Genomic DNA, 24,660 nt, shown 5'->3' on the forward strand with positions numbered 1-24,660 from the left:
CCTCCAGCACCAGACACCCGGGTTCGATCCTGTCCTTGGGTGCTGACTAAATGGAGTTTGCATGTTCTCCCTGTGACCACGGGGGTTTTCTCCAGTTTCCTCCCACACTCGAAAGACGTGCAGGTTTGTAGGTTAATTTGCTTCTATAAGTTGTTCATTGTGCCTAGTGTGTAGGATAGTGTTAAATGTATGGGGTAATCGTTGGTCGGCGTGAACTCTGTGGGCCAATGGGCCTATTTCAGTGCTGTCTAAAATCTACTCTGACAATTTCCTCACAAACCCTCTCAATCAGACCATTATTATTGTTGTGGGGGGTGTGGGATGGGAGGAGAGGTGTGTATGTGGGCGGGAAGTGTATGGGAGGGGGGAAGGAGGGATTTGATGAGAGGAGGAGGGGGGGTGGTGAAGGGAGGGGGATGTGTGGGCTGGGGATTGTGGGGGGAGGGGGGGGTGGGTAGGGGGAGGGCAGGAGGGTGTGTGGGCGGGGAGGGGGAGAGAGCTGGGAGAAAAGATAGGGGAAGAGCCTTGGGGAGAGGGGGGTATCACGGGGGATGGGGGCAGGAGCCAGTGAGGGGGACCAGAGGGGGAGGTGGCTGCAGCAGATGGGGACTCACAGCGTGCGCTGGTCGCTGGCCATTCTCCTCCGCCAGGAACAGAGTCTCCGCTTTCCGTTTGGCTACATTGGCGAGTTCTCCGACTCCGCGCCACTACCGGTCCCTCCGAAAATTGTGTCCGGTTGGAGACCTCCTCTGGCCATCAACAGTGTCCCTCAGCTCCAGTAAAGACGCGATGGCGCAGGAAGGGTCGGACCGTCCCGGGGAGTGAGAAGAGAAGAGACTAATCTGCGCGGCGCTGACTGGCAAGAAAGGAGATTGATCTGCACACGTGCGGTTTTTACGATTTTTAAACCTCGTTAACTTTCTCAATATACCACCGATTGGAACGAAACTTGTTGCACTCGCAGCACAGGAGAGAGGTGAGTGAGCTGGCGAAGAATCGTAGCGCTGTCGCGTACCGTTTTTGCGCAAATACAAAAATTGTGCAAACTAGAAGAGCACAAGATCAGAATTTTAGTTATGTATAAAATAAAATAAAAATATTTAAAAAAATAGAATCTAACATTAATAGATCAATGCTAATTGCCCCCGAAAAGGTATTGATGAGCCATTTTCTTGAAGCTCCTCAGTCCAGAATCATTACATGCTAAGCGGTGATCCAAAAGCCTTTTAAATGCCACTATTGTATCTGCCTCCTCCACCATCCCTGGCAGCACGTTCCAGGCACCCTGCTCATGTTTTTTTACTGTGTAAAAAAACCTGCCTTCCCTGCCCATATCCTTTAAAGTTTTGTGCCTAATCTTACAGCTTGTAATATGAAACTTTGCTCATGTGTCTTCTATCTTGCATTGCCATTTCTCTATAATACAGTAAACACTCATTTATACGGACCTCTTTATAATGCATTTTGGTTATAGCGGACGGAACTACTGACCTTCATTGCCAAGCTCGGCTGCCGACGCTACCCCCGACCTGCACTGCCTCCTTGGCCGCTTCCGCGTCGGACCTACAGCCGGCTCACACAGCTTCCTCGGCCACGCATGCTGCCATCGCCGACCCTTACCTGCACTCCAGCCGCCCGCGGGCTGCGACCATCTACTCCGCCGATCCTCGCCTCTTCCCCAGCCGCCAGCAGGCCGGGTCTGTCAACTCACCTGGATTCCAGGCCCTGTCCAGACCGAGAGACCGAAGAAGGATCTCCACCTGAAACGTCATCTATCCATGTTCTCCAAAGATGCCGCCTGACCTGAGTTGCTCCAACTTTTAGTGTCCTTTTGTGTATTTGCTTTTCTTTGTTTCCACCACATACAATGAGAATCCATTACTCAGTAATTCCTTATTCATTTAGAGTAGACAATCTGCATTAATGGTCACCATTGACCTCTCCTGTGGTCCGTTATAACGAGGATTTACTGTAGTTACTTTTCAAGTTTTTGTGAAAAGCATGGTTTGAGTGGCAGGTTGCTGGACTCCCAAGTTGAGTTGTAGGCCACCCATGTTGAGTTGTAGGGTGCCCATGTTAAGTTGGAGGATGTCCACATTGAGCGCTGGGTTGGAGAGTGCCTGTGTTGAGTGGTGAGTTAGAGGGAGCCCATGTTGAACAGTGCCTGAGTGGAGTCGTTGGCTAGAAGATGCCCTAGGAGTGGTGGGTTGGAGATGGGTATGTGGAGCAGTGGGTGGGAAGGTGCCTGGGCTAAAGGGAGCCCATGTTGGGTACTGTCCAGGTTGTTGTGAGTTGGAGGATGCCTGTGTTGAATTGTTGGTGGGTTGGAGGTAGCCTACGTTGAGCATGCCCAAGTTGAGTGGTAGGCATGAGGGTGCCCTGGTTGAGTGGTGAGTTGGAAGGTTGGAGGGTGACTGTGTTGAAGTGGGTTGGTGGGTGCCCAGGTTAGAGGGCACCCATGCTGAGTGGTGCCGTAGTTAAGTAGTGGCCAGGAGGGTGCCCATATTGAGTTGTGCCCGAGTTGAGCAGAGGGCAGGAGGGTGTCCCTGTTGAGGTGGGTCAGAGGAAGCCCATGTTGAGTGGTGCCTGGGTCGAGCGGTAGGCTGGTGGGAGCCCGGGTTAGAGGGAGCCCATGGTGAGAGGTGGGTTGTAGAGTGCCCGGATTAAAGGGAGCCCATGTTGAGCAGTGGGCTGGAGGGCACCCTTGTTAAAGGGAGCCCATGTTGAATGGTGGGTTGTAGTGCCCAGTTTAGAGGGAGACCATGTTGAGCTGTGGATTGTTGAGTGACCAGATTAAAGGGAGCCCATGTAGGCTGGAGGGAGCCCATGTTGAGCAGTGCCTGGGTGGAGCAGCGGGCTGGAGGGAGCCTGGGTTAGAGGGAGCTCACTTTGAGTGGTGGGCTGGAGGATGCTCAGGTTAGAGGGAGCCCATGTTGAGCAGTGGGTTGTTGAAAGTCAGGATTAAAGAGAGCCCATGTTGAGGAGTGGGCTGGAGGGAGCCCATGTTAGAGGGACTCCATGTTGAGCGGTGGGCTGGAGGGAGCCCATGTTAGAGGGACTCCATGTTGAGCGGTGGGCTGGAGGGAGCCCATGTTAGAGGGACTCCATGTTGAGCAGTGGGCTGGAGGAAGCTCATGTTAGAGGGAGCCTATGTTGGGCGGTGGGCTGGAGGGAGCCCAGGTTGGAGGGAGCCCATGTTAGAGGGAGCCCATGTTAGAGGGAGCCCATGTTAGAGGGACTCCATGTTGAGCGGTGGGTTGGAGGGAGCCCATGTTAGAGGGACTCCATGTTAGAGGGACTCCATGTTGAGCGGTGGGCTGGATGGAGCCCATGTTAGAGGGACTCCATGTTGAGCGGTGGGTTGGAGGGAGCCCATGTTAGAGGGACTCCATGTTGAGCGGTGGGATGGATGGAGCCCATGTTAGAGGGACTCCATGCTGGAGGGAGCCTGGGTTACAGGGAGCCCACGTTGAGTGGTGGGCTGGAGGGTGCCAAGGATGAGCATTGACCAACGATTATAGAGGAGCTCCTCTATAATCTTTGGTAGTGACCGAGTTCAGTGGTGGGCAGGAGGATGCCTATGTTGTGGGGAGCCCGTGTTGAGCGGTGCCCAGGTTGAGTGGAGGGCTGGAGGGGGCTCAGGCCAGAGGGAGCCCATGATGAGGCGATGCCCGTGTTGAGGGGAGGGTCAGGGGGGCGCGGCCCGGCTCCGAGTGCCCGGCGGGCGGCGGAAGTAGGCCCAGGCCCGGCCCAGCCCGGGGATTCCCCGGCCGGGGATTTCCGAGCCACCACGGCCTCCGCCGGCAGCCAATGAGCGGCGCCGCCCAACCTGTAGCGCAGCGGTCGGGTCGGGACGGGACTGGGGGGCGAGGGCCGGGGCCTGAGGGAACCGGCATCGGGGGACGAGGGGACTGCGAGACCCGGGCCTAGCCGAGCCGGGCGGGCGGGGAGGTCAGGGCAGGGCAGCGTCAGGTTTCTCCCCGCTGCTGGGGCTCGGCTGACGGGCTGAGGCCTAGGGAAGGTGGCTGGGCCGGCTCCCTGGGGAGGGGAGGAGAGGGGAGGGAGTAGCACTGTTACACCACAACTGCCCTCGATCATCCCTGCAACCTGCCTGCTGGTGAGTTCACAAACTGCTTTCTCCTGAGTGTTTCACTGCATAAGCATCAGTTTGTAGCGCATCATCGCAGCTCCCCGTTTGTGTAGTCATTTTAATCGACTCTACATCGACAAGTGTAGGTGGAAGTTCACTAAAATGACACCAGGCTCAAGGAACTAAACTGCTTTCTCCCGAGTGTGTTTACTGTGTAATGGATCTATAAAGTGTAGGTGGAAAATTCACTAGAAGCGAGTACAGGCTCAGGTGACTGTAATCCTTTACAAACTGCTTTCTCCTGAGTGTTTTACTGTGTGAAAGATCTGTGGAAAGGTCACTAAGATGTCTCGACCAGAAACGTCACATATTCCCATTCCCCAGTGATGCTGCCTGACCCGCTGAGTTGTTACTTCAGCTTTTTGTGCCTATCTTCACTCAAACGACAACAGGCACAGAGAGTTGTAATCCTTTACAAACTGCTTTCTCCTGTTTTTTTACTATGTAAAATATCTATGAAGTGTGGTGGAAAGTTCACTGAACTGACGACAGGCTCAAGGAACTGTGATCCTTTACAAGCTGCTCTCTCCTGGGTTTTTACTGCATAAGCACCCCAGTTTGTAGAGTATCATCATTGCTCCCCATGTGTGTAGTCATTTTAGCCAACTTTTCATCTACATGTGCAGGTGGAAAGTTCACTGAAATGACAACAGGTACAGGGACCTCTGATGTTTTACGAACTGCTTTCTCCTGAGTGGTTTTACTGTGTATTAATCTATGAAGTGTAGGTGGAAAGTCTGACATAAATTATAACAGACATGAGGAATTGTAATCCTTTACAAACTACTTTCTGCTGTGTTTTTACTGTGTGAGCAATGTAGTTTGTAGAGCATCACAGCTCCTTGTGTCTGTAGTCACTTTCGTCAAATTTTCATCTACAAGTGTAGGAGGAAAGTTAACTAAAGTACTAAAGGTTGAGCGTCTTCCACTGGACCCATGGTGCTTCTGAGCCCGGAGGGAGGGCTTCAGAAGGAGGGATACCCATGTCAGTAGGAGGGGGGTCGTCCTCAAGCCTTTTTGTCCATAGTTGGAGTCTGGTTTCTTCCCGTGATGCTATTAGGGGCTGGACATGGCTGAGAAAGCTTCTCCTGGACTTCAGCTGTTGGGCCGGGGGTACACGTCCGTAGAGGAGGTGGCGTTCATCACTGGTGGTCTTGGTCATCTCTACTCGGCTGGCGACTTCCCGTCTCACATCAGCAGGGGCAATGCCAGCGAGGAGGTGCAGGTTGTTTATGTTGGTGGGCTTCAAGCAGCCAGTGATTGAGCGGCAGGTGTTATTCAACGCTGGGTCTAATTTCTTGGCATGGGATGATCTCTCCCAAACAGGACACGCATACTCCTGGAGATGAGGAGGCACTTCTTGAGTCACATGGTGGTTAATATGTGGAATTCATTGGCACAGATGGGTGTGGTGGCCAAGTCATTGAGAATTTTTAAGATGCAGAATGACTGATTCTTGATTGCCTCGGGTCCTAGACTCTCCCACTAGTGGGAACATCGTCTCCACATCCACTCTATCCAGGCCTTTCACTATAATGTCGCCTGCTTTTCCAAGGCAGTGTGAAGTGTCGATGCAACGGCAGAGGTCTGATCTGCGTGATGGACTGAGGTACATCTACAACTCTCTGCAATTTCTTATGATCTTAGGCAGAGCTGTTCCCAAACCAAGCTGTGAAGCAACCTGACAGTATACTTTCTACCGTGCATCTGTAGAGGTTTGTAAGAGTCGCTGAAGACATCCTCAATTTCCTCAGTCGCCTCAGGAAATAGAGGCGTTCATGTGCCTTCTTGGCTGTCGAATCAATGTGGTTAGTTCACAACAGATTATTGGTAATATTAACCCCAAGGAATTTAAAGCTCTCAACCATTTCCACTTGATGCTGATTGAGACTTGTACTCCACCACGTTTCCTGAAGCCGATGACCACCTCCTTTGCCTTGCTGACATTCAGGAAGAGGTTATTATTTTGAGATCATGCCACTATGTTCTCTATCTCCTTCCTGTACTCTTGTCATTGCTCGTTATCTGGTCTACCACAGTGGTGTAGTCTGCAAACATGAAGCCAATTTTGGCATTTGGCCATGCAGTTGTGAGCTTGAGTTGGCTTTGATGTAGCTTTGGAGGCTGCACCTTTAGGTTCTAGTGGAATTGGATTGAAGACTGAAATTACAGGGAACTGAGAGCTTGAATCCACACTTAAGAATCATACAGCTTGGAAACGGGTCCTGCGGCCAACTTTCCCACGCCGACCAACATGCCCCATCTATACTAGTCCCATCTGCCTGCATTTGGCCCATATCCCTCCAAACCTATCCAAACTATGTACTTGTGTAAATGTTTCTTAAATGTTGCAAGAGTACCTGCCTCAACTACCTCCTCCGGAAACTAATTCCATACACCCACCACACTTCATGTGAAAAGTTACCCCTCGGGTTCCTATTAAATTTTCTCCCTCAACCTTAAACCTATGTCCTCCGGTGCTCGATTTCCCTACTTTGGGCAATAGACTGTGCATTTACCCGATCTATTCCCTTCATGATTTTGATCACCCCTCATCCTCCTTGGTCATCTTGTCCTGGCAACATCCTCGTAAATTTTCTTTGCACCTTTTCCAGCTTGATAAACATCTTTCCTATAACATGGTGATCAGCACAATTAGATCTCCAAGCTCGACAACACTTCCCACAGTCCTGCCATTGACTGTGTAGATCCTGCTCTTGTTTGACTTCCCATAAAGCAGCTCTTCACATTAAATTTCCATTAACCATTCCTCAGCCCACCTGCCCAACCGATCAAGCAATTCCTGACAGCCATCTTCACTATCTCCAATACCACCCACTTTAAAGTCATCTGCAAACTTGTACGTTCTCATCTAAATCTAGATGACAAACAGCAATGGGCCCAGCACCGAACCCTGAGGCACACAACTAGTCACAGGCCTCCATTCCTAAAAACATCCTTCCATCGCCCTCTGCTTCCTTCCATGAAGTTAATTTTCTATACGTTCAGCTATTTCTCCTTCGATCCCATGCGATCTAAGGCAATGAGCTTGAGCGATAATTATATTCATTTTGCTGAGCTGTTACTAATTTGGTGTTTGCTTTTCCAATGTAGAAGAGTCCACATGAGAAATGAGTATGGTGGACTAAATTGAAAGTGCAAGGAAATTGTTGTCTCATTTAGTTTATTATTCTCACGTGTACCGAGGTACAGTGAAAGACTTTTGTTTGGGTGCTGTCCAGTCAAAGAAAAGACAAGGCATGAATACAATCAAGCCGCCCACAGTGCACAGATACAGGATAAAGGGTACAACATTTAGTGCAATGATATAACGTTGAAATCCGATTAAAGATAGTTGAAAGGTCACCAATGAGGTAGACACAAAATGCTGGAGTAACCCAGCGGGACAGGCTGCATCTCTCGAGACCCTTCTTCAGATCCAAAACTTCAACGCGAAATGTCAACCATTTCTTCTCTCCAGAGATGTTGCCTGTCCCACTGAGTTACTTCAGCATTTTGTATCTATCTTCGGTGTAAACCAGCATCTGCAGTTCCTTCCCACACAGTTAGGTGCGAGGTCAGGACTGCACTCCAGCTTGTGAGAAATCTGAAAATTGTTTTTGGAAGGGCAGCTATGGCTCCTTTGAATGCAGGGGAAGTGTCTACTGGAGGAAGTACTGGTGGAGTGCAAGAGAGGACCTCGGCATTTCAGAAGGAATGGTACCTTTAGGATGCTGAAAAGTTGATGTAGAAGGTATCATGCTGGATGTGTTAGGAGAAGCAGTGGTAATGAAAGCCCTGGGTAGAGTGGATGTGGAGAGGATGTTTCCACTAGTGGGTGAATCTAGGACCAGAAGACACAGCCTCAGAATAAAGCCACAGCCTCACTTCCTTTGGAATGGAGTTGAGGAGAAAATTCTTTAGCCAGTGGAATTCATTGCCACAGATGGTGCCATTGGGTATTCTTAAAGTGGAGATTGATAGTTAGGGCATCAAAGGTTATAGGGAGAAAGCAGGAGAATGGGGTTGAGAGGAAAAATAGATCGGCCATGATTGAAAGGTGGAGCAGAGTCGATGGGCCGAATGGCCTAATTCTGCTCCTATGTCTTTTGGGTGGAGGGTAGGTAAGGATGTGGGGAATATTTTGTTCTGATGGTGACGAAAAGGAATAAAAGCAGGTGTGTGAGAAGTGGAACAGGTTGTGGGCCTTGTTTGCATTAGCAGAAGGGAACTCAACATTGAGAAAAAAAGGAACAACTTATGGAGATAGGCGATATCGAAAATGGCTTTGTCAGCACCGATGTGGTGGACTAGAATATAATGGAGTCCTTGCAGAAAGTAGAGCAGCAAGAAGTGGAGTTCAGGCAGTTGTGTGGAATTTGTAGGTTTACAGAGGATGCTAGTCACCCAATTTGCCCCTGTATTGAAAATCAAGAAGTGGGGGAAGGGGAGAGACAGGACTGTACCAGGTGCATGTCCAAGGTAGGTGTAGGTCAGGAACTGGCAGTGAAGGTAATCACATACAGGGGATTTTAATGATTTTTAAATTTAATGCAGGGGAAAGTCTAGTGACTGCTACGCTCTGTACACCTAAAAACAGGTGGTGGGTGGAGTGACGCCGATACAGGTAACCTTCCATCTGCCTCGGTTACGGCCAGAACTTCAACTTCCCACAACTGTGTTTTTGTTTTGAAGGAAATGAATGGAGTGGTGGGAAAGGTTTGTTCGGTGTAAGAACCAGTTGAGCCAGGTAACGGAGACTGGTCTCGGATTTGGACTGATGTTGAATCTGTTCAAGGAAGCAGAGAGAGTCGGGTGTCCTGGTAGGAGATTGTGGATGAACATCGAGAGAATCATAACCAGCCGGGGGCAATAGATGGGAAGTTGCATTAATGTCGTGGTTATTAATTTATTGGATTGGATTTAATATTTATGTATTGTGTTTACCTGCCTATTATTAGCTGTTGCAAATAAAAATTTAATGGATACATGTGACAATTAAAAGCCTTTATCTTTCAACCCGCTAGTGGGGAAGGGTTTACTGTCAGAAATTATACGGATGTAGTTAAGTGCGTTTTATTGTCATATGTCCCGAAAAGGAAATCCTTGCTTGCAGCAGCACCACAGATATGTAAACACACCCATAATAAACAACAAGAAAATGTGAGTATAAGAAGGGCAGCACAGTGGTGCAGCGGTAGAGCTGCTGCCTTACAGCACCCGAGACCTGCATTCGATCCTGACCTGTGGTCCTGTCTGTATGGAGTTTGTACGTTCTCCCTATGACTGTGTGGATTTGCTCTGGGTGCTCTGGTTTTCTAAAAATTGTCCTTAGTGTGTAGGGTAATGCTAGTGTATGGGGTGATCGCTAGTCGACACGGACTCGGTGAGCTGAAGGGCCTGTTTCCGCACTGTATCTCTAAAGTCTAAAGTGCTCCCTGGCTTCCTTCCCCAGCTCCAACCTCATCCCAATATCTTTCTATGAAATGGAGAGACAAGGACCTGCAGAGGGGTTGGTTTACAAAAAAAAGACACAAATATTGGAGTAATTCAACAGGTCGGGCTGCATCTCAGGAGAACATGGATGGGTGACATTTCAGCCCACCAAGTCAATACAATACAATACAATACAATACAATACAATACAATACAATACAATTTATTTGTCATTTGAACCCCATTGAGGTTCAAACGAAATGTTGTTTCTGCAGTCATACACACAAGAAAGAACCAAGACACAACACAATTTACACAAACATCCATCACAGCGCATCTCCTCCTCGCTGTGATGGAAGGCAAAAACTTATCTCTCCCCTGCACTCCCCATTCCCCTCCCGATGTCAGAGTCAAAGCCCCCGGCGGGCGATGGTAATTGTCCCGCGGCCATTAACGCCGCGCCGGGTGATGCAAGGCCGCGCTCCGGGTCTTGTTGTTGGAGCCCCCGGCGGGCGCTAGCAAAGTCCCACAGCCATTCCAAGCCGTGCCGGGCGATGATGTAAGGCCCCGCTCCAGGTACTCTTCAACCCCGCAATTCAGGCGGGTGAAGTCGCCGTTGCGGAAGCCCCGAAAAGCGGTCTCCCAGCAGGGACCCGCGGGCTCCCGGTGTCACTGTCCACCAGACCTGCGGTAAGCCTCCGAATCTCCGGGGTCAGGTCGCAGCCGAGCGCCACCACAGCTCCACCCGCTCCGAACTCGGCCAGCTCCACGATGGTGAGTAGGTCCGCAGCTCCGTGACTGGAGCCCCAGGTCGTTCCTGCTGGAGGCCGCTCCACGGTGCTAGGCCCCAACGACAATGGAGACCCGACAGAGAAAAGGTCGGGTTCTCCATGCAGGGGATAGATTTTAAAAGTTTCCCCCGCCCCCCACACACATACCCACACACATACACAAAAAATAATAATAAAAACTACATTCAAACGAGACAAAAAATAATAAAAAGACAGACGGACTGCAGAGGCCGCTGCGACGTGAGTCGCGCCGCCCACCGACCAAAACTTGACCTTGGTCTTGACCTAAAACATCGCTTATCCGTCCATGTCCTCCAGAGATGCTGCCTGACTCGCTGAGTTATCCCAACACGTTGTGACTTTTTTACATTCTTGGGTCTATTTCTTTCTGCCTTATGGTGAAAGGTGATGAGACTTGCACATTGTTCTGAAGGTTGATATGCAATTGTTGATGATAAATATTATTTTTGTGTTGCAGATTTTAGATTTGTAATATTGTTTTGGTAAATATGGATAAAAATATTGGCGAGCAGCTCAACAAGGCATTTGATGCATATCGCCAGGCTTGTGTGGAGAGGGACAATATCAAGAAATCTTTAGAGCAACGGGTATGTTGTCTGTGAACAGATTATTGTGTGCTAAAATTGGGTGTACATTATGTACACTTCAGTGAAAACTCATATACTATCTGCCTTACCTAGATAAGGCTCTGTTGATTTTCCACGGTAATTTAAATTTTGCTTGTGACTTATAACAATTAGACCATAAGCAATGAGCAGAATTAGTCAATTCAGCCCATCGAGTCAGCTCTGCCATTCGATCATGGATGATCTATTTTTCCCTCAGTCCCAATCTCCTGCTTTCTTTCCGTAACCTTTGAGCCCTTCCCTATCAAGGACCTATCAATCTCTGCTTTAGAAATACCCAATGTCTTGGCCTCCATAGCTGTCTCTGGCAATGAATTTCACAGATTCACCACTCTTATAAAGAAATTCCTCCTCAATCTCAGACAAAAAATAATTTTATAATAACTGTAAACTTAAATAGCTAAATCCATATCTTTAGTAACTGTTTGGATACCACAGAATCTTCCAACTACCCATAATATTAAAGAATAGACTTTTGTAGATAATGCAAGTTAAAATAATTATTTGTATGAATGTTATTTTTTATTCAGATTTATGTCTTGGAACAAACTGTGGAAAAGAAAGACAATACTATTGCAAAATTGCAATTACAGGCTGCGTCTACCACCCCCAGAGGTAAGTTATAACTATAAATTATAGAGGAATAATTTGTACACCACCACCACTAATATTCAATCAGGTATGCCCCTGTGTCAGCCCACTTGGAGTTATTCTTCATTTATTATTTGCATTGTAAATAGTCTCTTGAAAAATTGCATTTCCGAACTGTATTTTTCATTTGCTAACCTTGATTTGTCCTTGAAGTTTTTGGTGTTAGAAATATTTCCATCTCGTGAATGTTGACCTCCTTGTTGCCTTTTTAGATTTAAGAATTCTATTAATAATTATTCTAACTGCTGCTATTCAAATGTTTCTCAATTTGTTGCTGTACCAGTTAAAGAGGGGTGTTTCAGGGTGATGTGTTCAAAGGTAGCACTAGAGCAATTTTTTCCTTTGTTTATGGCAAATTCCACAGAAAAAGTTTTATTTGATTGACTTCGGTGTAAATAAGTGTCTTCATTTACTTAAATTATTTGCAGAATGTTTCCAGGTTATTTGTTCACATTTATTATTTGAAAGTCTCACCTGCTGTGTTGAACACATACAATGTTGCCTTATATTGCAATTACAATATTGCAATTTCATTGGAAAAATCTAGATTTGGATACACACACTGGTCAGAACCCATTTTCTTGGAGTGGAAATGTCTACAGAGAGCACAGCTTTAAAGTGAGAGGGGCAAATGTGAAAGATGTGCAGGGCAAGTTTTAATTTACCTGCAATGTGCTGCTGGGTGTGGTGGTGGAGGCAGGCACAACCGTGGCATTTCAGAGGTTTGTAGATACAGGTAGTTACATGGATATGCAGGGAATGGCGAGAAATGGATCACGTGCAGGCAGAAAAGATTGGGTAAACATGGCATCATGTTCGGCATGGACATTGTGGGCAGAAGGGCCTGTTGCTGTTCTGTGCCTAGTCTCCACTTGATACTCTGCTGACTTTAAATTGTGACACTCTGTCCAACTTATAATTCAAGCCAGTGAAAAATTTCCCTCATCGAAATTTCAAGAACACCAAAGTCATTATCTTAAGTTCTGTTCCCTTAGCACTGACTTCATCTTTCTTCGTCACTACAACCTGATAAACACAACTGCAACCTTGGTGCAACATTTTACCCGGAATTACATTTTTTGAAGTTTAATTTATTTAGGCAGAGGACAATTCGTGTCGGCAGTATTGGATCACTGGGAGTACTGGATTATTGTGAGAGAGTAATATTCCCTGAACTAAAAAATAATTATTTGTTAAATGTAAAAAAAAATGGACACATCTATATCAGTCAATATTGATCTGCCAACAGCAGATTATGGTCGCTTTCACATTCACCTTTTTGTTCTAAACTGTTTGCAGGTAACATTGCTGGTCAAGTTCAGGTTCTGGATACTTTGCCACAGATAAATGAGAGTGACTTACTGAAACTCAGAAGAAATGAGGCACAACATTCCACAGCATCGGATTCACCAGAGGATTTGAAAGAGGTGTTAGAAAGGGAAAGACTTTGGAAGGTAAACTTAATTTAAGACAGTCCACGCATCTCCAATGAGGTAAATGGGACTCTCTCTAGTTGTTGGTCGGATGGTTCAGTTACCTAATAATGAGTAGGAAGAAACTGTCCCCGAATCTAGAGGTGTGCATTTTCACACCTTTGTACCGCTTGCCTGATGGGGAAGAGGAGAAGAGGGAGTGACCGAGTTGAGAATTTAACCTGATTATGCTGGTGGCATAATTTAAAGCTCATCAAAGGCTGAATGGTGGAGAAACAGTATTTAGATAATTTAATTATTATCAATGTGGCATCACAGATAGACAAGGTAGTGAAAATACTGTTTGGCCATTCATCAGTCAGGGCATTGAACACCTAATATGTTCAGATTGGGCAAGTGTTGGGACGTTGTATTGCAGTTGTACAAGATGCTGGTGAGGCAGCACTTGGTATATTTGTGTTCAGGTTTAATGATCCCTGCTATAGCAAAGACATCACTAAACTGGAAAGAATGCAAAGATGATTTACAAGAATGTTGCCGAGACTCGAGGGCCTGAGCTGTAGGGAGAGGGCAGGTTAGGACTCTATTGGACTGTAGGAGAATGAGGGGTGGTTCAATGGTACTTTATTGTCACGTACAACATGCAGTGACATTTTTTTCAGTCCAGCCTTGTGGAGCGGCGCCTGATCCAGGCGAGCCCCAGGCTTCTGCAGGGCCCCCAGCCTTTGTCTGAATCATTCAACGAACCGACATCCCTCTTCTTGCCCATCCACCTGTGTGCCCCAGGGACGCCTCCTGCAGCTGATCTTGAGGGCGTGGAAGGCCAGACCCCGTTTCCCTTTCCTTCTGGTCCTTGCTCCTTGTGACTGTTGTTACCAGCTACCTCCTCTTCAGTGGTACACAAAAATGCTGGAGAAACTCAGCGGGTGCAGCAGCATCTATGGAGCGAAGGAAACGGGTAACGTTTCGGGCCGAAATCGGCCCGAAACGTTGCCTGTTTCCTTTGCTCCATAGATGCTGCTGCACCCGCTGAGTTTCTCCAGCATTTTTGTGTACCTTCGATTTTCCAGCATCTGTAGTTCCTTCTTAAATTCCACCTCTTCAGTTCTCCGGTCTTCGGGGGACGAGCAGGGCTGGGCTTGGCGGCTCCCCCTACAGGCCATGGCCCGCCGGGTATTTCTGTGGCAGGACGCGCGGCCCATTGGGTCATATGGGTAGGTTCCTGTTTCCGCGGCAGGCGAGCCAGACCTGCTGTCTGGTTTGACTGCAGCTCCTCTCGATCCTTCTATCACATGGCTTACTGGTATCAAGCAATGCAGAGAGCAGGACAGTTAAAGTATTACAGCTGCAAAAACTAGGTTGATTGAGATCACTTGGATCTGCAGCAAATATTTTTGCAGGAAATGTCTTCATCCTGACAATCTTAAAGTTGTTGAGCTGGAGTTTACATTGACATTTAGTTTAGAGATACAGCTTGGAAACAGGTCCTTTGGCCCACCAAGTCCACGCTGACCAGTAATCACCCGTACACAAGCACTATCTTACACACTAGGGACAATTTACAATTGTTACCGAAGCCAATTAACCTACAAACCTGCACATCTTTGCAGTGTGGGAGGAAACTGGGGCTCCTGGAGAAAGCCCACACAGGTCACGGGGAGAACGTACAAACTTCAGATACTGGTGAGGGTCTTAACACGAAAAGCCACCTATCCATGTTCTCCAGGAATGCTGCCTGAACCGCTGAGTTACTCCAGCAATGTTTTTTTATTTTTTTGTAAACCAGCATTTGCAGTTCCTTGTGTCTCTCTAAATGATAACCAGGCTTTATTGGGAAGGAACAGAACATGCAAGTATTAGTATAATTAGCCAATAGATCAAAGTAAAGATTCTTGTTTTTCTTATTCCTGGATACAAAGTGCTCAGGATGTTTGGGGTGTGGATTGTTGATATCAAATGTATTACAGTGCTAAAAAGAAAGAATGAGGCAGAGGGGTCAAAGAGAGAATCTGTTGAATTATTCTCAGGAACAGTAGAGCAGTGCACTGTGTATTCTATCAGTCGAGGAGTGGGAGAAATACAGAAGAGCAAGTATGCTGGAAACGTAGAGCATAAATTAAAGGGATTTTATGATGGAGACTGCACTTCCGCTGATCAAAAACTGTAATAGCACGATTGTTAAAGGCGTAGAGAGAATGAAGAATGTGCAAGAAGATATTTTTTTAAATGTTTCTGGACCTACAAGGAAGGAGGCGTTATGGGATCTCGTTCTGCAGAGTGAAGTTGGTCAAGTTCACCAGGTTTTGCTAGGGGAACATTTGGGAGATGGAAATCATAACAAATTCAGATCAGTTGGAGTAAGGGAGATGGAGCAATCCAAAGTCAAACTAAGAGGAAGGTCCATTTGAATGGGCTGAGACTGGGTGTGGTCCAGGTAAAACAATAGGCTGCATTTGAGGAAGAGACGATTCGGGTGCATTTGAGGCACATTCCCAGGAGAGGCACAGGGAGAAAAAAAACAAATCTAGAGCACTTGGAATTATAATCTGAATGTTTACACACCTTGTTTCTCTGATTTGATCTTCGATTTCATAAGTGCCTGATCTTTGATCTATTGCGTACATTATTTTGTACCCATGAAAACCACTGTCCCTTCCGTCGTAGCTAGCAACTGTGATCCCCTCTATGCAGGCAAGGTAGGTGGATGGGGTCAATCAGGAATTTGAAAAGGAAAGAGTAATTTGAAAGAAAGAGCCGCTAAAGTACTGGAATAATCAGGCAGCATCTCTGGAACCTTTCTTCAGACTGATTGCAGTCAAGGGACGAGTGCTTGAAGAAAGGAGGGGGCAGGTCAAAACCTGGCAAGTGATAGGTGGATGCAGATGGGGGGGTTTAATATATACTGGTATAATTCCCCTGCTCTTGCACAGAATCTACATCTAACTCAGAGAGCCAGGTATTCCTCTATTTAATGTCTCATCCAAAAATCGGCACCTTTTTATGTACATTGTTTCTTCAGTACTGCACCTTGCCGATATTAGGTGTTTAAATGTCCAGAATGGGTCCTGGACCCACAGACGTCTCACTTTACTTCAGAGCGCTGTGTCTTGCCAAGTCTAACACATGAATGAAGCTTGTTTAGGAGGCATGTTGCAAGATACATGTCTTGTGTGAGGGAAATTGCAAAAGAGATGGGAAATGCGTTTGGTAATTGCTATGTTGCTGATGTGATAATAATTAGTGAACATAGAGGACAGACAAATTATGGGCACGAGGAACTGCAAATGCTGGTTTACAAAACAGAAGACACAAAGTGCCAGAGTAACTCAGCAGGTCAGGCAGCATCTCTTGACCCAAAATGTCACCTCTCCTTGTCTTCCATAGATGATGCCTGACCGCTGTTCCTCCTGCACTTTGTGTTTTTTTTTTTAGACGTATAAATTAATTGTCTTTATCACCAGGTGAATGTTTAATTCATACTTCTTTCTCAGTTGCGTTTTATTTCCTTTACACTCGCAGGAACAATTGGTAGTTGCAAACAGTAGGTTGAAAGGCCAGATAAAGGATTATCAGCAAAAGCAAACAGAGTTTAAAAATAACATTGAAGAAAAAGATCATCAATTGAGGCTGCTCAGCAAAGAATTGAAGGAGTGCACTAAGTTCACAAATATTGAACAACTCCACGGTCGGCCAGTCTTGGAGGTAAGATGTAGAAATAGGATACCAAACAATTCCCTCAAATATCTTTGATGGTAGGCTAGAGGTGACACAGCATCTACCTTCTATAAAGGGAAGGATGGCTTCTTCTTTAAAAGCAATAAACTGCTTTTAAAGAAGAAACCATCCTTCCCTCTGGAAATGCTGCCCAATGAATCAAGGGACCAAACACCATGCTGTTATTCTGCTTCATTGTTTGAGGCACACTTTTAGTTTTGGGCTTTTTGATTGAAAAATACTGAATGGAAACAGGTCTTGCCCGCTGAGTCCATGCTGACCATTGATCACCCGTTCTTGTCAATTGTACCAAACGGAACAATGAAATTCTTACTTGCAGCAGCACAACAGCTCTGTGTACAATATAATAAATGGGAAAAAAGATATATGTAAACATACACACACAACGTAACTATATACTGAACTATTTTTATTATGTGTCAGGAGGTCAGGTTCGAACCCGTGTCTCTATTGCTGTGAGGCAGCAGCTCTACTAGCTGTGCCACTTTGCTGCCCTTTAGTTGCTGATCTGTTTTTATTTCGGATATCTTTTCTGTTTTAGTATCATAATATGGTTCAACTTTAATGTTACAGTAAGAACAATAAACAACATGATGCAGTTTTCTTCCTGAAAGCTCTCATCTGATTTTCGTAAATCAGATTACAATTACAGGTTAACTTTCCTGGGGAACTTTGTACTACATTTTTCTGTTGTTTATTTTTCACTCATTCTAGTGCTTTGACGCTTCAACTGTTAATGTTGTCAGTTGTATTAGTATTTTATAAAATTAGAATTGAAATGAAAATAAAACCCAGGTAACATCTTGTTCAATAGAATATGTAGAAATAAGGAATGCAGAAGCTGGGTTACAAAGCACTGGAGTACTCAGCGGGTCAGGCAGCATCTCTGGAGAACATGGATAGGTGACCTCATGGAGAACATGGATAGGTGCCTGACCTCTTGAGGTTATTCCAGCACTTTGTGTCTTATTTTGTAAACTGGCACTTGCAGTTCCTTGTTTCTACATTTCCCACTGCAAAATCTCCTCTATGTATGCCTATGTATGTATGCCTACTTTGAAGAAGTTCTCCTCTTTTCAGTGTCTGAAGAAGGCCTCTGACTCGAAATGTTACCTATCCATGTTCTCCAGAGATAGATGCTGCTTGAGCCGCTGGGTTACTCCAGCACTTTGTGTCAATAGAATTTATAGTCTCTTTTATATCTCCCTGGCCAAGGTGTGACAAATAAAAGTCAGTGAAAACATCAAGATGGAGAGCTACATCAAGCTACAGCACAGGAACAGGCCCATCGGTTTCACAATATCTGTACCGCTCATGATGCCAAGACAAACTCTTATCCATATCCCTCCATTCCCTGCATATCCGTGTGCCATTTTAGGGGCAGCAAAGTGGCGCAACGGTAGAATTGCTGCCTCACAGCACCAGAGACTCGGGTTCGATCCAGCCTAGGGGTGCTGTCTGTGTGGATTTTGCATTTTCTCGCTGTGACTGCGTGGGATTTCTCCGGGTTCTCCAGTTTCTTCCCACACTGCAAAGATGTACAGATTTGTAGGTTCATTGGCTTTGGTAAGTTGTAAAATTGTCCCTGGTGTGTGTAGAATAGTGTCAGGGGTGAAGGCTGGTTGGCGCGGACTTGGTGGGCCGATGGCCTGTTTCCGCTCTATCTCTTGAGTCTAAAGTCTAAATTTATCTAGTCCCATTTATCCATGTTTGGCCCATATCTCGCTAAACTTTTCCGATCATTGTACCAGTACAATGTCTTTTAAGTGCTGTTGTACTACCTGCCTCAACTTCCGTCAATTTTTTCCATATAACCATGAGCGAAAAGATTTCCCCACATGCTCCTATTAAATCTTGCCCCTTTCACTTTAAACCTGCCCTCTCGATCGTGAGGTTATCCACTTTGATGGCAAAAACAGGAAACATAGAAACATAGAAATTAGGTGCAGGAGTAGGCCATTCGGCCCTTCGAGCCTGCACCGCCATTCGATATGATCATGGCTGATCATCCAACTCAGTATCCCATCCCTGCCTTCTCTCCATACCCTCTGATCCCCTTAGCCACAAGGGCCACATCTAACTCCCTCTTAAATATAGCCAATGAACTGGCCTCGACTACCCTCTGTGGCAGAGAGTTCCAGAGATTCACCACTCTCTGTGTGAAAAAAGTTCTTCTCATCTCGGTTTTAAAGGATTTCCCCCTTATCCTTAAGCTGTGACCCCTTGTCCTGGACTTCCCCAACATCGGGAGCAATCTTCCTGCATCTAGCCTGTCCAACCCCTTAAGAATTTTATAAGTTTCTATAAGATCCCCTCTCAATCTCCTAAATTCTAGAGAGTTTAAACCAAGTAGACTATTATCTGAATGGTGGCCGATTAGGAAAAGGGGAGATGCAACGAGACCTGGGTGTCATGGTACACCAGTCATTGAAAGTAGGAATGCAGGTGCAGCAGGCAGTGAAGAAAGCAAATGGTATGTTAGCATTCATAGCAAAAGGATTTGAGTATAAGAGCAGGGAGGTTCTACTGCAGTTGTACAGGGTCTTGGTGAGACCACACCTGGAGTATTGCGTACAGTTTTGGTCTCCTAATCTGAGGAAAGACATTCTTGCCATAGAGGGAGTACAGAGAAGGTTCACCAGACTGATTCCTGGGATGGCAGGACTTTCATATGAAGAAATACTGGATAGACTCGGCTTGTACACGCTAGAATTTAGAAGATTGAGGGGGGATCTTATAGAAACTTACAAAATTCTTAAGGGGTTGGACAGGCTAGATGCAGGAAGATTATTCCAAATGTTGGGGAAGTCCAGAACTAGGTAGTCACAGTTTAAGGATAAGAGGGAAGTCTTTTAGGACCGAGATGAGAAAATCATTTTTTACACAGAGAGTGGTGAATCTGTGGAATTCTCTGCCACAGAAAGTAGTTGAGGCCAGTTCATTGGCTATATTTAAGAGGGAGTTAGATGTGGCCCTTGGGGCTAAAGGGATCAGGGGGTATGGAGAGAAGGCAGGGATGGGATACTGAGTTGGATGATCAGCCATGATCATATCGAATGGCGGTGCAGGCTCGAAGGGCCGAATGGCCTACTCCTGCACCTATTTTCTATGTTTCTATGCTCTGGGTAAAAGACTGTGCATTCACCCTATCAGTTCCCCTCATGATCCTATACACTTCAATTAGATCACCCCCCAATCCTCTTGTGCTCCAACGAATAAAATTCTAGCCTGCACAACCTATCTCTATAGCTCAGGCCCCTCTAATGTGGCCAGCTGGGATGTTTTTTTTCTGAAATCTCAAATCAGTGAATTGAAACTAGAATCTGTAGATTTTACCAGAATGTAATGTGCAGTCTGCATTAAAGGGCCTGTCCCACTAACGCGACTTTTCAGCGACTGTCTTCGACCTTCAAGCTCGAAGGCACTCGCCTGAAAAATCTTGAGCTGGATCGACCGTGAGCGATGAAACCATGAGCCGATCGACACCACACACACACACACACACACACACACACACACACACACACGCACACGCACACGCGCACACGCACACGCACGCGCACACGCACACGCACACACGCATGAAGGAGAGTTACAAAGACCTCCTAGGACCTCGTGTCGACCATGCTGCAAGTATGAGTCGAGGGCAAACTCTTCTAAACTCGCCAATTAGGTCGCCACAGGCGACTTTTCTGGCGACTGCCAGCGACTGTCATAATCGTAGCAGGTCACTGAAAAACCGGCGACTGGACCCCCCTATGACAAGGTCTACGACGAGCTACAACATCCTACCACCTAATCGACGTCAAGCTATGGCACGCTACCAACAACCGTTGACCCGACCATCGCGACTTAGGACGTCCACCTACAACCACACCTGCGACAACCTATGACGACACCTACGATAACCTACGCCACCTGCGACAAGCCACGACCCTGTCGGCGACAACTGAGGACAACTAAAGACATGTGCCGTTATTTTGGCCTCCAAAACAATGGATTCACCCAGTTTTCGTATGTTAAAGGGTGCGGTTTTGAATCATTCTGCACCATGACTACCATGGAACAACACCAGAGGGCATTGCTCTTATTACAAGAAGAAGAAGCCCTGCTGCTCGCAGCAGCCCTCTTGCTTAAAGATCTGCAAGACAGAAGGACAAGAAGAATGGCGAGGAAGAAGCCCAAGAAGAGGTCTGTGTGGTTGAAGGCCTTGTCCCTGAAGAAACACAGGTTGGGCCAGTATGAAAACTCTATTGACTGAACTCCAGCAAAAAGATGAGGCTGCCGTCAGAAACTTCACTAGGCTCCCCCCCTGACCTGTTTCAGGAGCTGAAGACACGGGTGGGCCCTCTCCTGGAGAAAAAGGAGACCTCCATGAGGAAGCCACTGATACCAGGCCTGCGCCTAGCCATCACTCTCCGCTAACTGGTATCAGGAGACTCCTACAAGAGCCTCTCCTACAACTTTCTTGTGGCCCACAACACCATCAGCAAGGTTTTTCGAAGAGACCTGCGAGGCCATCATCAATGCTTATGAAGATGAAGTCATGGACTGCCCTAGTACACCAGATGAGTGGAAGAGAGTGGCGCAGAGCTATGATGGTAGATGGAACTTCTTGCATACGTGAGGGGCAGGGGACGGCAAGCATGTGGTCATCAGGTGTCCACCCGAGGGAGGTTCTATGTACTTTAACTACAGGAAGTTCCATTCCATCGTACTCATAGCTGTGGTGGATGCAAACTACAACTTCCTATTTGTGGATGTGGGCACACCTGGCAGTGCCGCAGATGGTGGGATCTAGAGAGAGACCTTCCTTGGGCAAGTACTGGAAGAAGAAAGAGCAGGCTTTCCTAATCCAGAACCTCTGCCGGGGGAAGACAACTCTGACATTCCCTACACACTGGTTGGTGATGCCGCCTTCCCACTGAGGCCATGGATGATGAAGTCATACCCGCACAGGCGGATGTCAAGGGAGCAGAGGATCTTCAACTACAGACTGTCCAGGGCTAGGAGGGTCATGGAAAACGCCTTCGGCATCCTCGCTAGCAGATTCAGATGCTTGCTGACTACGATGGAGCAGGAGCCCAAGAATGTGGAGACCAATGTCTATGCAGCATGTGTCCTCCACAACCTGATCCATGCCAGAAGTGCAGTAGCCATGGTGGAGGGTGACCGTGTGGACAACCAGACATGCAACATCACTGCAGGCTCATGGAGAATTGTAGGACAGGCTGCATTGATGGTGGCACTGGAGAGATTTCCAGGAATCACCTACAACAAGAGACCCAAGGACCAGAGAGACCTTCTCTACAATTACTACAACTCCAAACTCGGCAGTGTACCATGGCAGAACGACATGATCTGAAGACCAGCAGCAAACAGCCCCCACCACAAAAGGAAGTCCACCACTCCAGGAAGAGAGACCTACGTCAGGAGAAGACAAGCTACGACAAGCCCACGGTCGCCGACTGTCGCCGAAAAGTTTTCAACATTTCAAAATCCAGCAGCGATTAGAAAAACGCCTCGTCTCTTTGGGCGACTGAGGAGACTACTCACGACCATACAGGCGACACCCTGGCGATCATGAGGCGACAGCCTAGTCGCCGGCAGTCGCCTAAAAATTTGCCTAATTGGGACAGGCCCTTAACTTACCCTGATAGGCATTTGCTGGGTCTCTTATTTACGTGTTTTTCTGCCTGATTAATTTGGGCCTAGATTTGGGAGGGAGCTGATCTTAATACTGTTGTCATCGGTGAGTACATTGCATATTAAAATTGCAAGATCTTCTCGTGCCAGCAACTTGCAATGCAAACTCTTCCGAGAGCGGATTTGAGCTTTTCGTATGCCCTTCTTGGTGGTCCTGCAAATCTTTTAAATGCCCCACACAGACAAAGGCTCGACGTTAGATTAATACTTGTAGTCTTGCACAATTTCAGCAGATGGTGCTCACTGATCGCGAACATGCTTAGTCAGTTGGAATTGGCAGCTATAACCTCTTGCTTGTTATAAAAACGTTTATCCTCATGATATGCCATCCCAGTGTAAGGTGACTTGCTTATTTTTAAATATATGTCTGCTTCAAAGTAAAATCTAGTTAATCACAATAAAACTTTATATTTCAAGGCAAACTGGAAGTTGACGGAAACACCATTAAAGAAGGATGTCCCTCTGGCAGAGACAGATCACTGTGCTCCATACAAGTACGTTTTCTCTCCCCTGCTAAATTGTTGTTTTCTACAAATAACATTTGTTAACTCTAGACTCTTGATTTATCAAACGCAACAAAAAAAAAAACAGATTACATCAGTTGGAAAATCAGGCACTTTCTCATAATGCTGATTAAAAATATTTTTATAACAAAGTATGGTAGCATCAGTAGGAGGTTTCTTGAAAATTCCATTCATCTTCAATAAAGATTGATAGTTCTTCAATAAAGATCAATAAAGACACTGTGGGCGGCACAGTGGCGTAGCGGTTGAGCTGCTGACTTATAGCAACAGAGAATCCGAGTTCGATCCTGATTACGTATGATGTCTATACGGAGTTTGTACATTTTCCCTGTGACCATGTGGATTTTCTCCGGGTGTTCCTCCTGCACTCCAAAGACGTTCAGTTTTGTAGATGATTGGCTTCAGTAAAATTGTAAATTATCCCTAGTATGTATGATAGTGAACGCTGGTGTACCAATGGGCTTGTTTCTGCTCTGTATCTCTGGCCTGTTTCTGCTCTGTAAAATATGAATTTGTATCTTCTCAGTGCAGCAGAAATGAGTTTGTTGGGTTTGATAAATGCAACATGAAATTATGTGGAGTGAGAGGAAACTTGCCACCTGCTGAAACTGAAGTGCTCTGGTTTCCTCCCACATCCCAAAGAAGTGGTAGTTTTATAGATTAATTGTCCCTCTATATATTGTCCCTAGTGTGCAGGGAGTGGATTAAAAAGTGGGATAACATAAATTGGTGCGAACAGTTGGTCAGCATGGACTCAGTGGGCTGAAGGGCGTGTTTCCATGCTGTATCTCCAAACTAAACAATCACTGCTCATTGTTCTAATTATTGTACTTGAGTTTGACTTGAAAATGTGTGGTATATCTGATCTGTTTGGAGAGCATGCAGAATAAAGCTTGTCACTGTACCTCGGTACATGTAACAATAATGAATGCTAAACCTAAAGATATTTTTAAGAACATGTAGTGTAGTTTCAAGTTGGTTTATTTAAAAAAAAAAATTTTAAATCCTTTTAACAATTGGTTTTTAACAACGGTTTGGACCTGACAGTTGAAGTAAATGAACAAAGCAATATAAAGACTTTAAAGATACAGCGTGGAAACGGGCCCTTCGGTCCACTGAGCCTGCGCCAACCAACAATCACCCTGTACACTAGCACTATCCCACACACTAGAAACAATTAACAATTTTACCGAAACCAATTAACCTGCAAAGATCTTTGGAGTGTGGGAGGTAACCAGAGCACCCAGAGAAAACCCATGCAGTCACAAAGATAATGTACAAACTCCACACAGACATCAGCCGTAGTCTGAATCGAACCCGGGTTCCATCGCTGTAAGGCAGCAACTTTACCACTGTGCCGCTTCTTTCTGACGATTCTTTGGTTGCTAATGTCTGTCTCATTTTAGTTCATTTTTTCACTTCGTTTTTGTGAACATTGCATATCTAATATGCTTTCTGTATCATTTATTTTGAAAATTTAAGGTAGTTTGTCCCTCATGTTGTGGTTGTGAAGTGTGGTATCTAATATTTGCACTAAAAGCAAGCCTAATTATAGACAGCGACATCACAATCAACCAATACCTTTTG

At 46.2% G+C, this 24,660-nt stretch overlaps 1 protein-coding gene across 2 annotated transcripts in view; it reads left to right on the plus strand.

Annotated features, from left to right (window-relative positions):
• Positions 1-3,552: 3,552 nt before the first annotated feature.
• The window catches only part of tank (TRAF family member associated NFKB activator), a 41,809-nt gene continuing 20,701 nt past the window's right edge, over positions 3,553-24,660 (plus strand). The window contains exons 1-7 of one of the 2 annotated variants that reach the window (XM_033024144.1): positions 3,553-4,117; positions 7,502-7,504; positions 10,856-10,985; positions 11,555-11,639; positions 12,975-13,129; positions 16,628-16,810; positions 22,967-23,043. In XM_033024144.1, coding sequence (XP_032880035.1) covers positions 10,887-10,985; positions 11,555-11,639; positions 12,975-13,129; positions 16,628-16,810; positions 22,967-23,043 — 599 coding nt within the window. In that variant the 5' untranslated portion in view covers positions 3,553-4,117; positions 7,502-7,504; positions 10,856-10,886. The remainder of the gene's footprint in view (positions 4,118-7,501; positions 7,505-10,855; positions 10,986-11,554; positions 11,640-12,974; positions 13,130-16,627; positions 16,811-22,966; positions 23,044-24,660) is intronic. The other variant, XM_033024145.1, reaches the window with a different exon arrangement.

Source organism: Amblyraja radiata, chromosome 7, assembly GCF_010909765.2.
Source record: "Amblyraja radiata isolate CabotCenter1 chromosome 7, sAmbRad1.1.pri, whole genome shotgun sequence".
NCBI lineage: Eukaryota > Metazoa > Chordata > Chondrichthyes > Rajiformes > Rajidae > Amblyraja > Amblyraja radiata.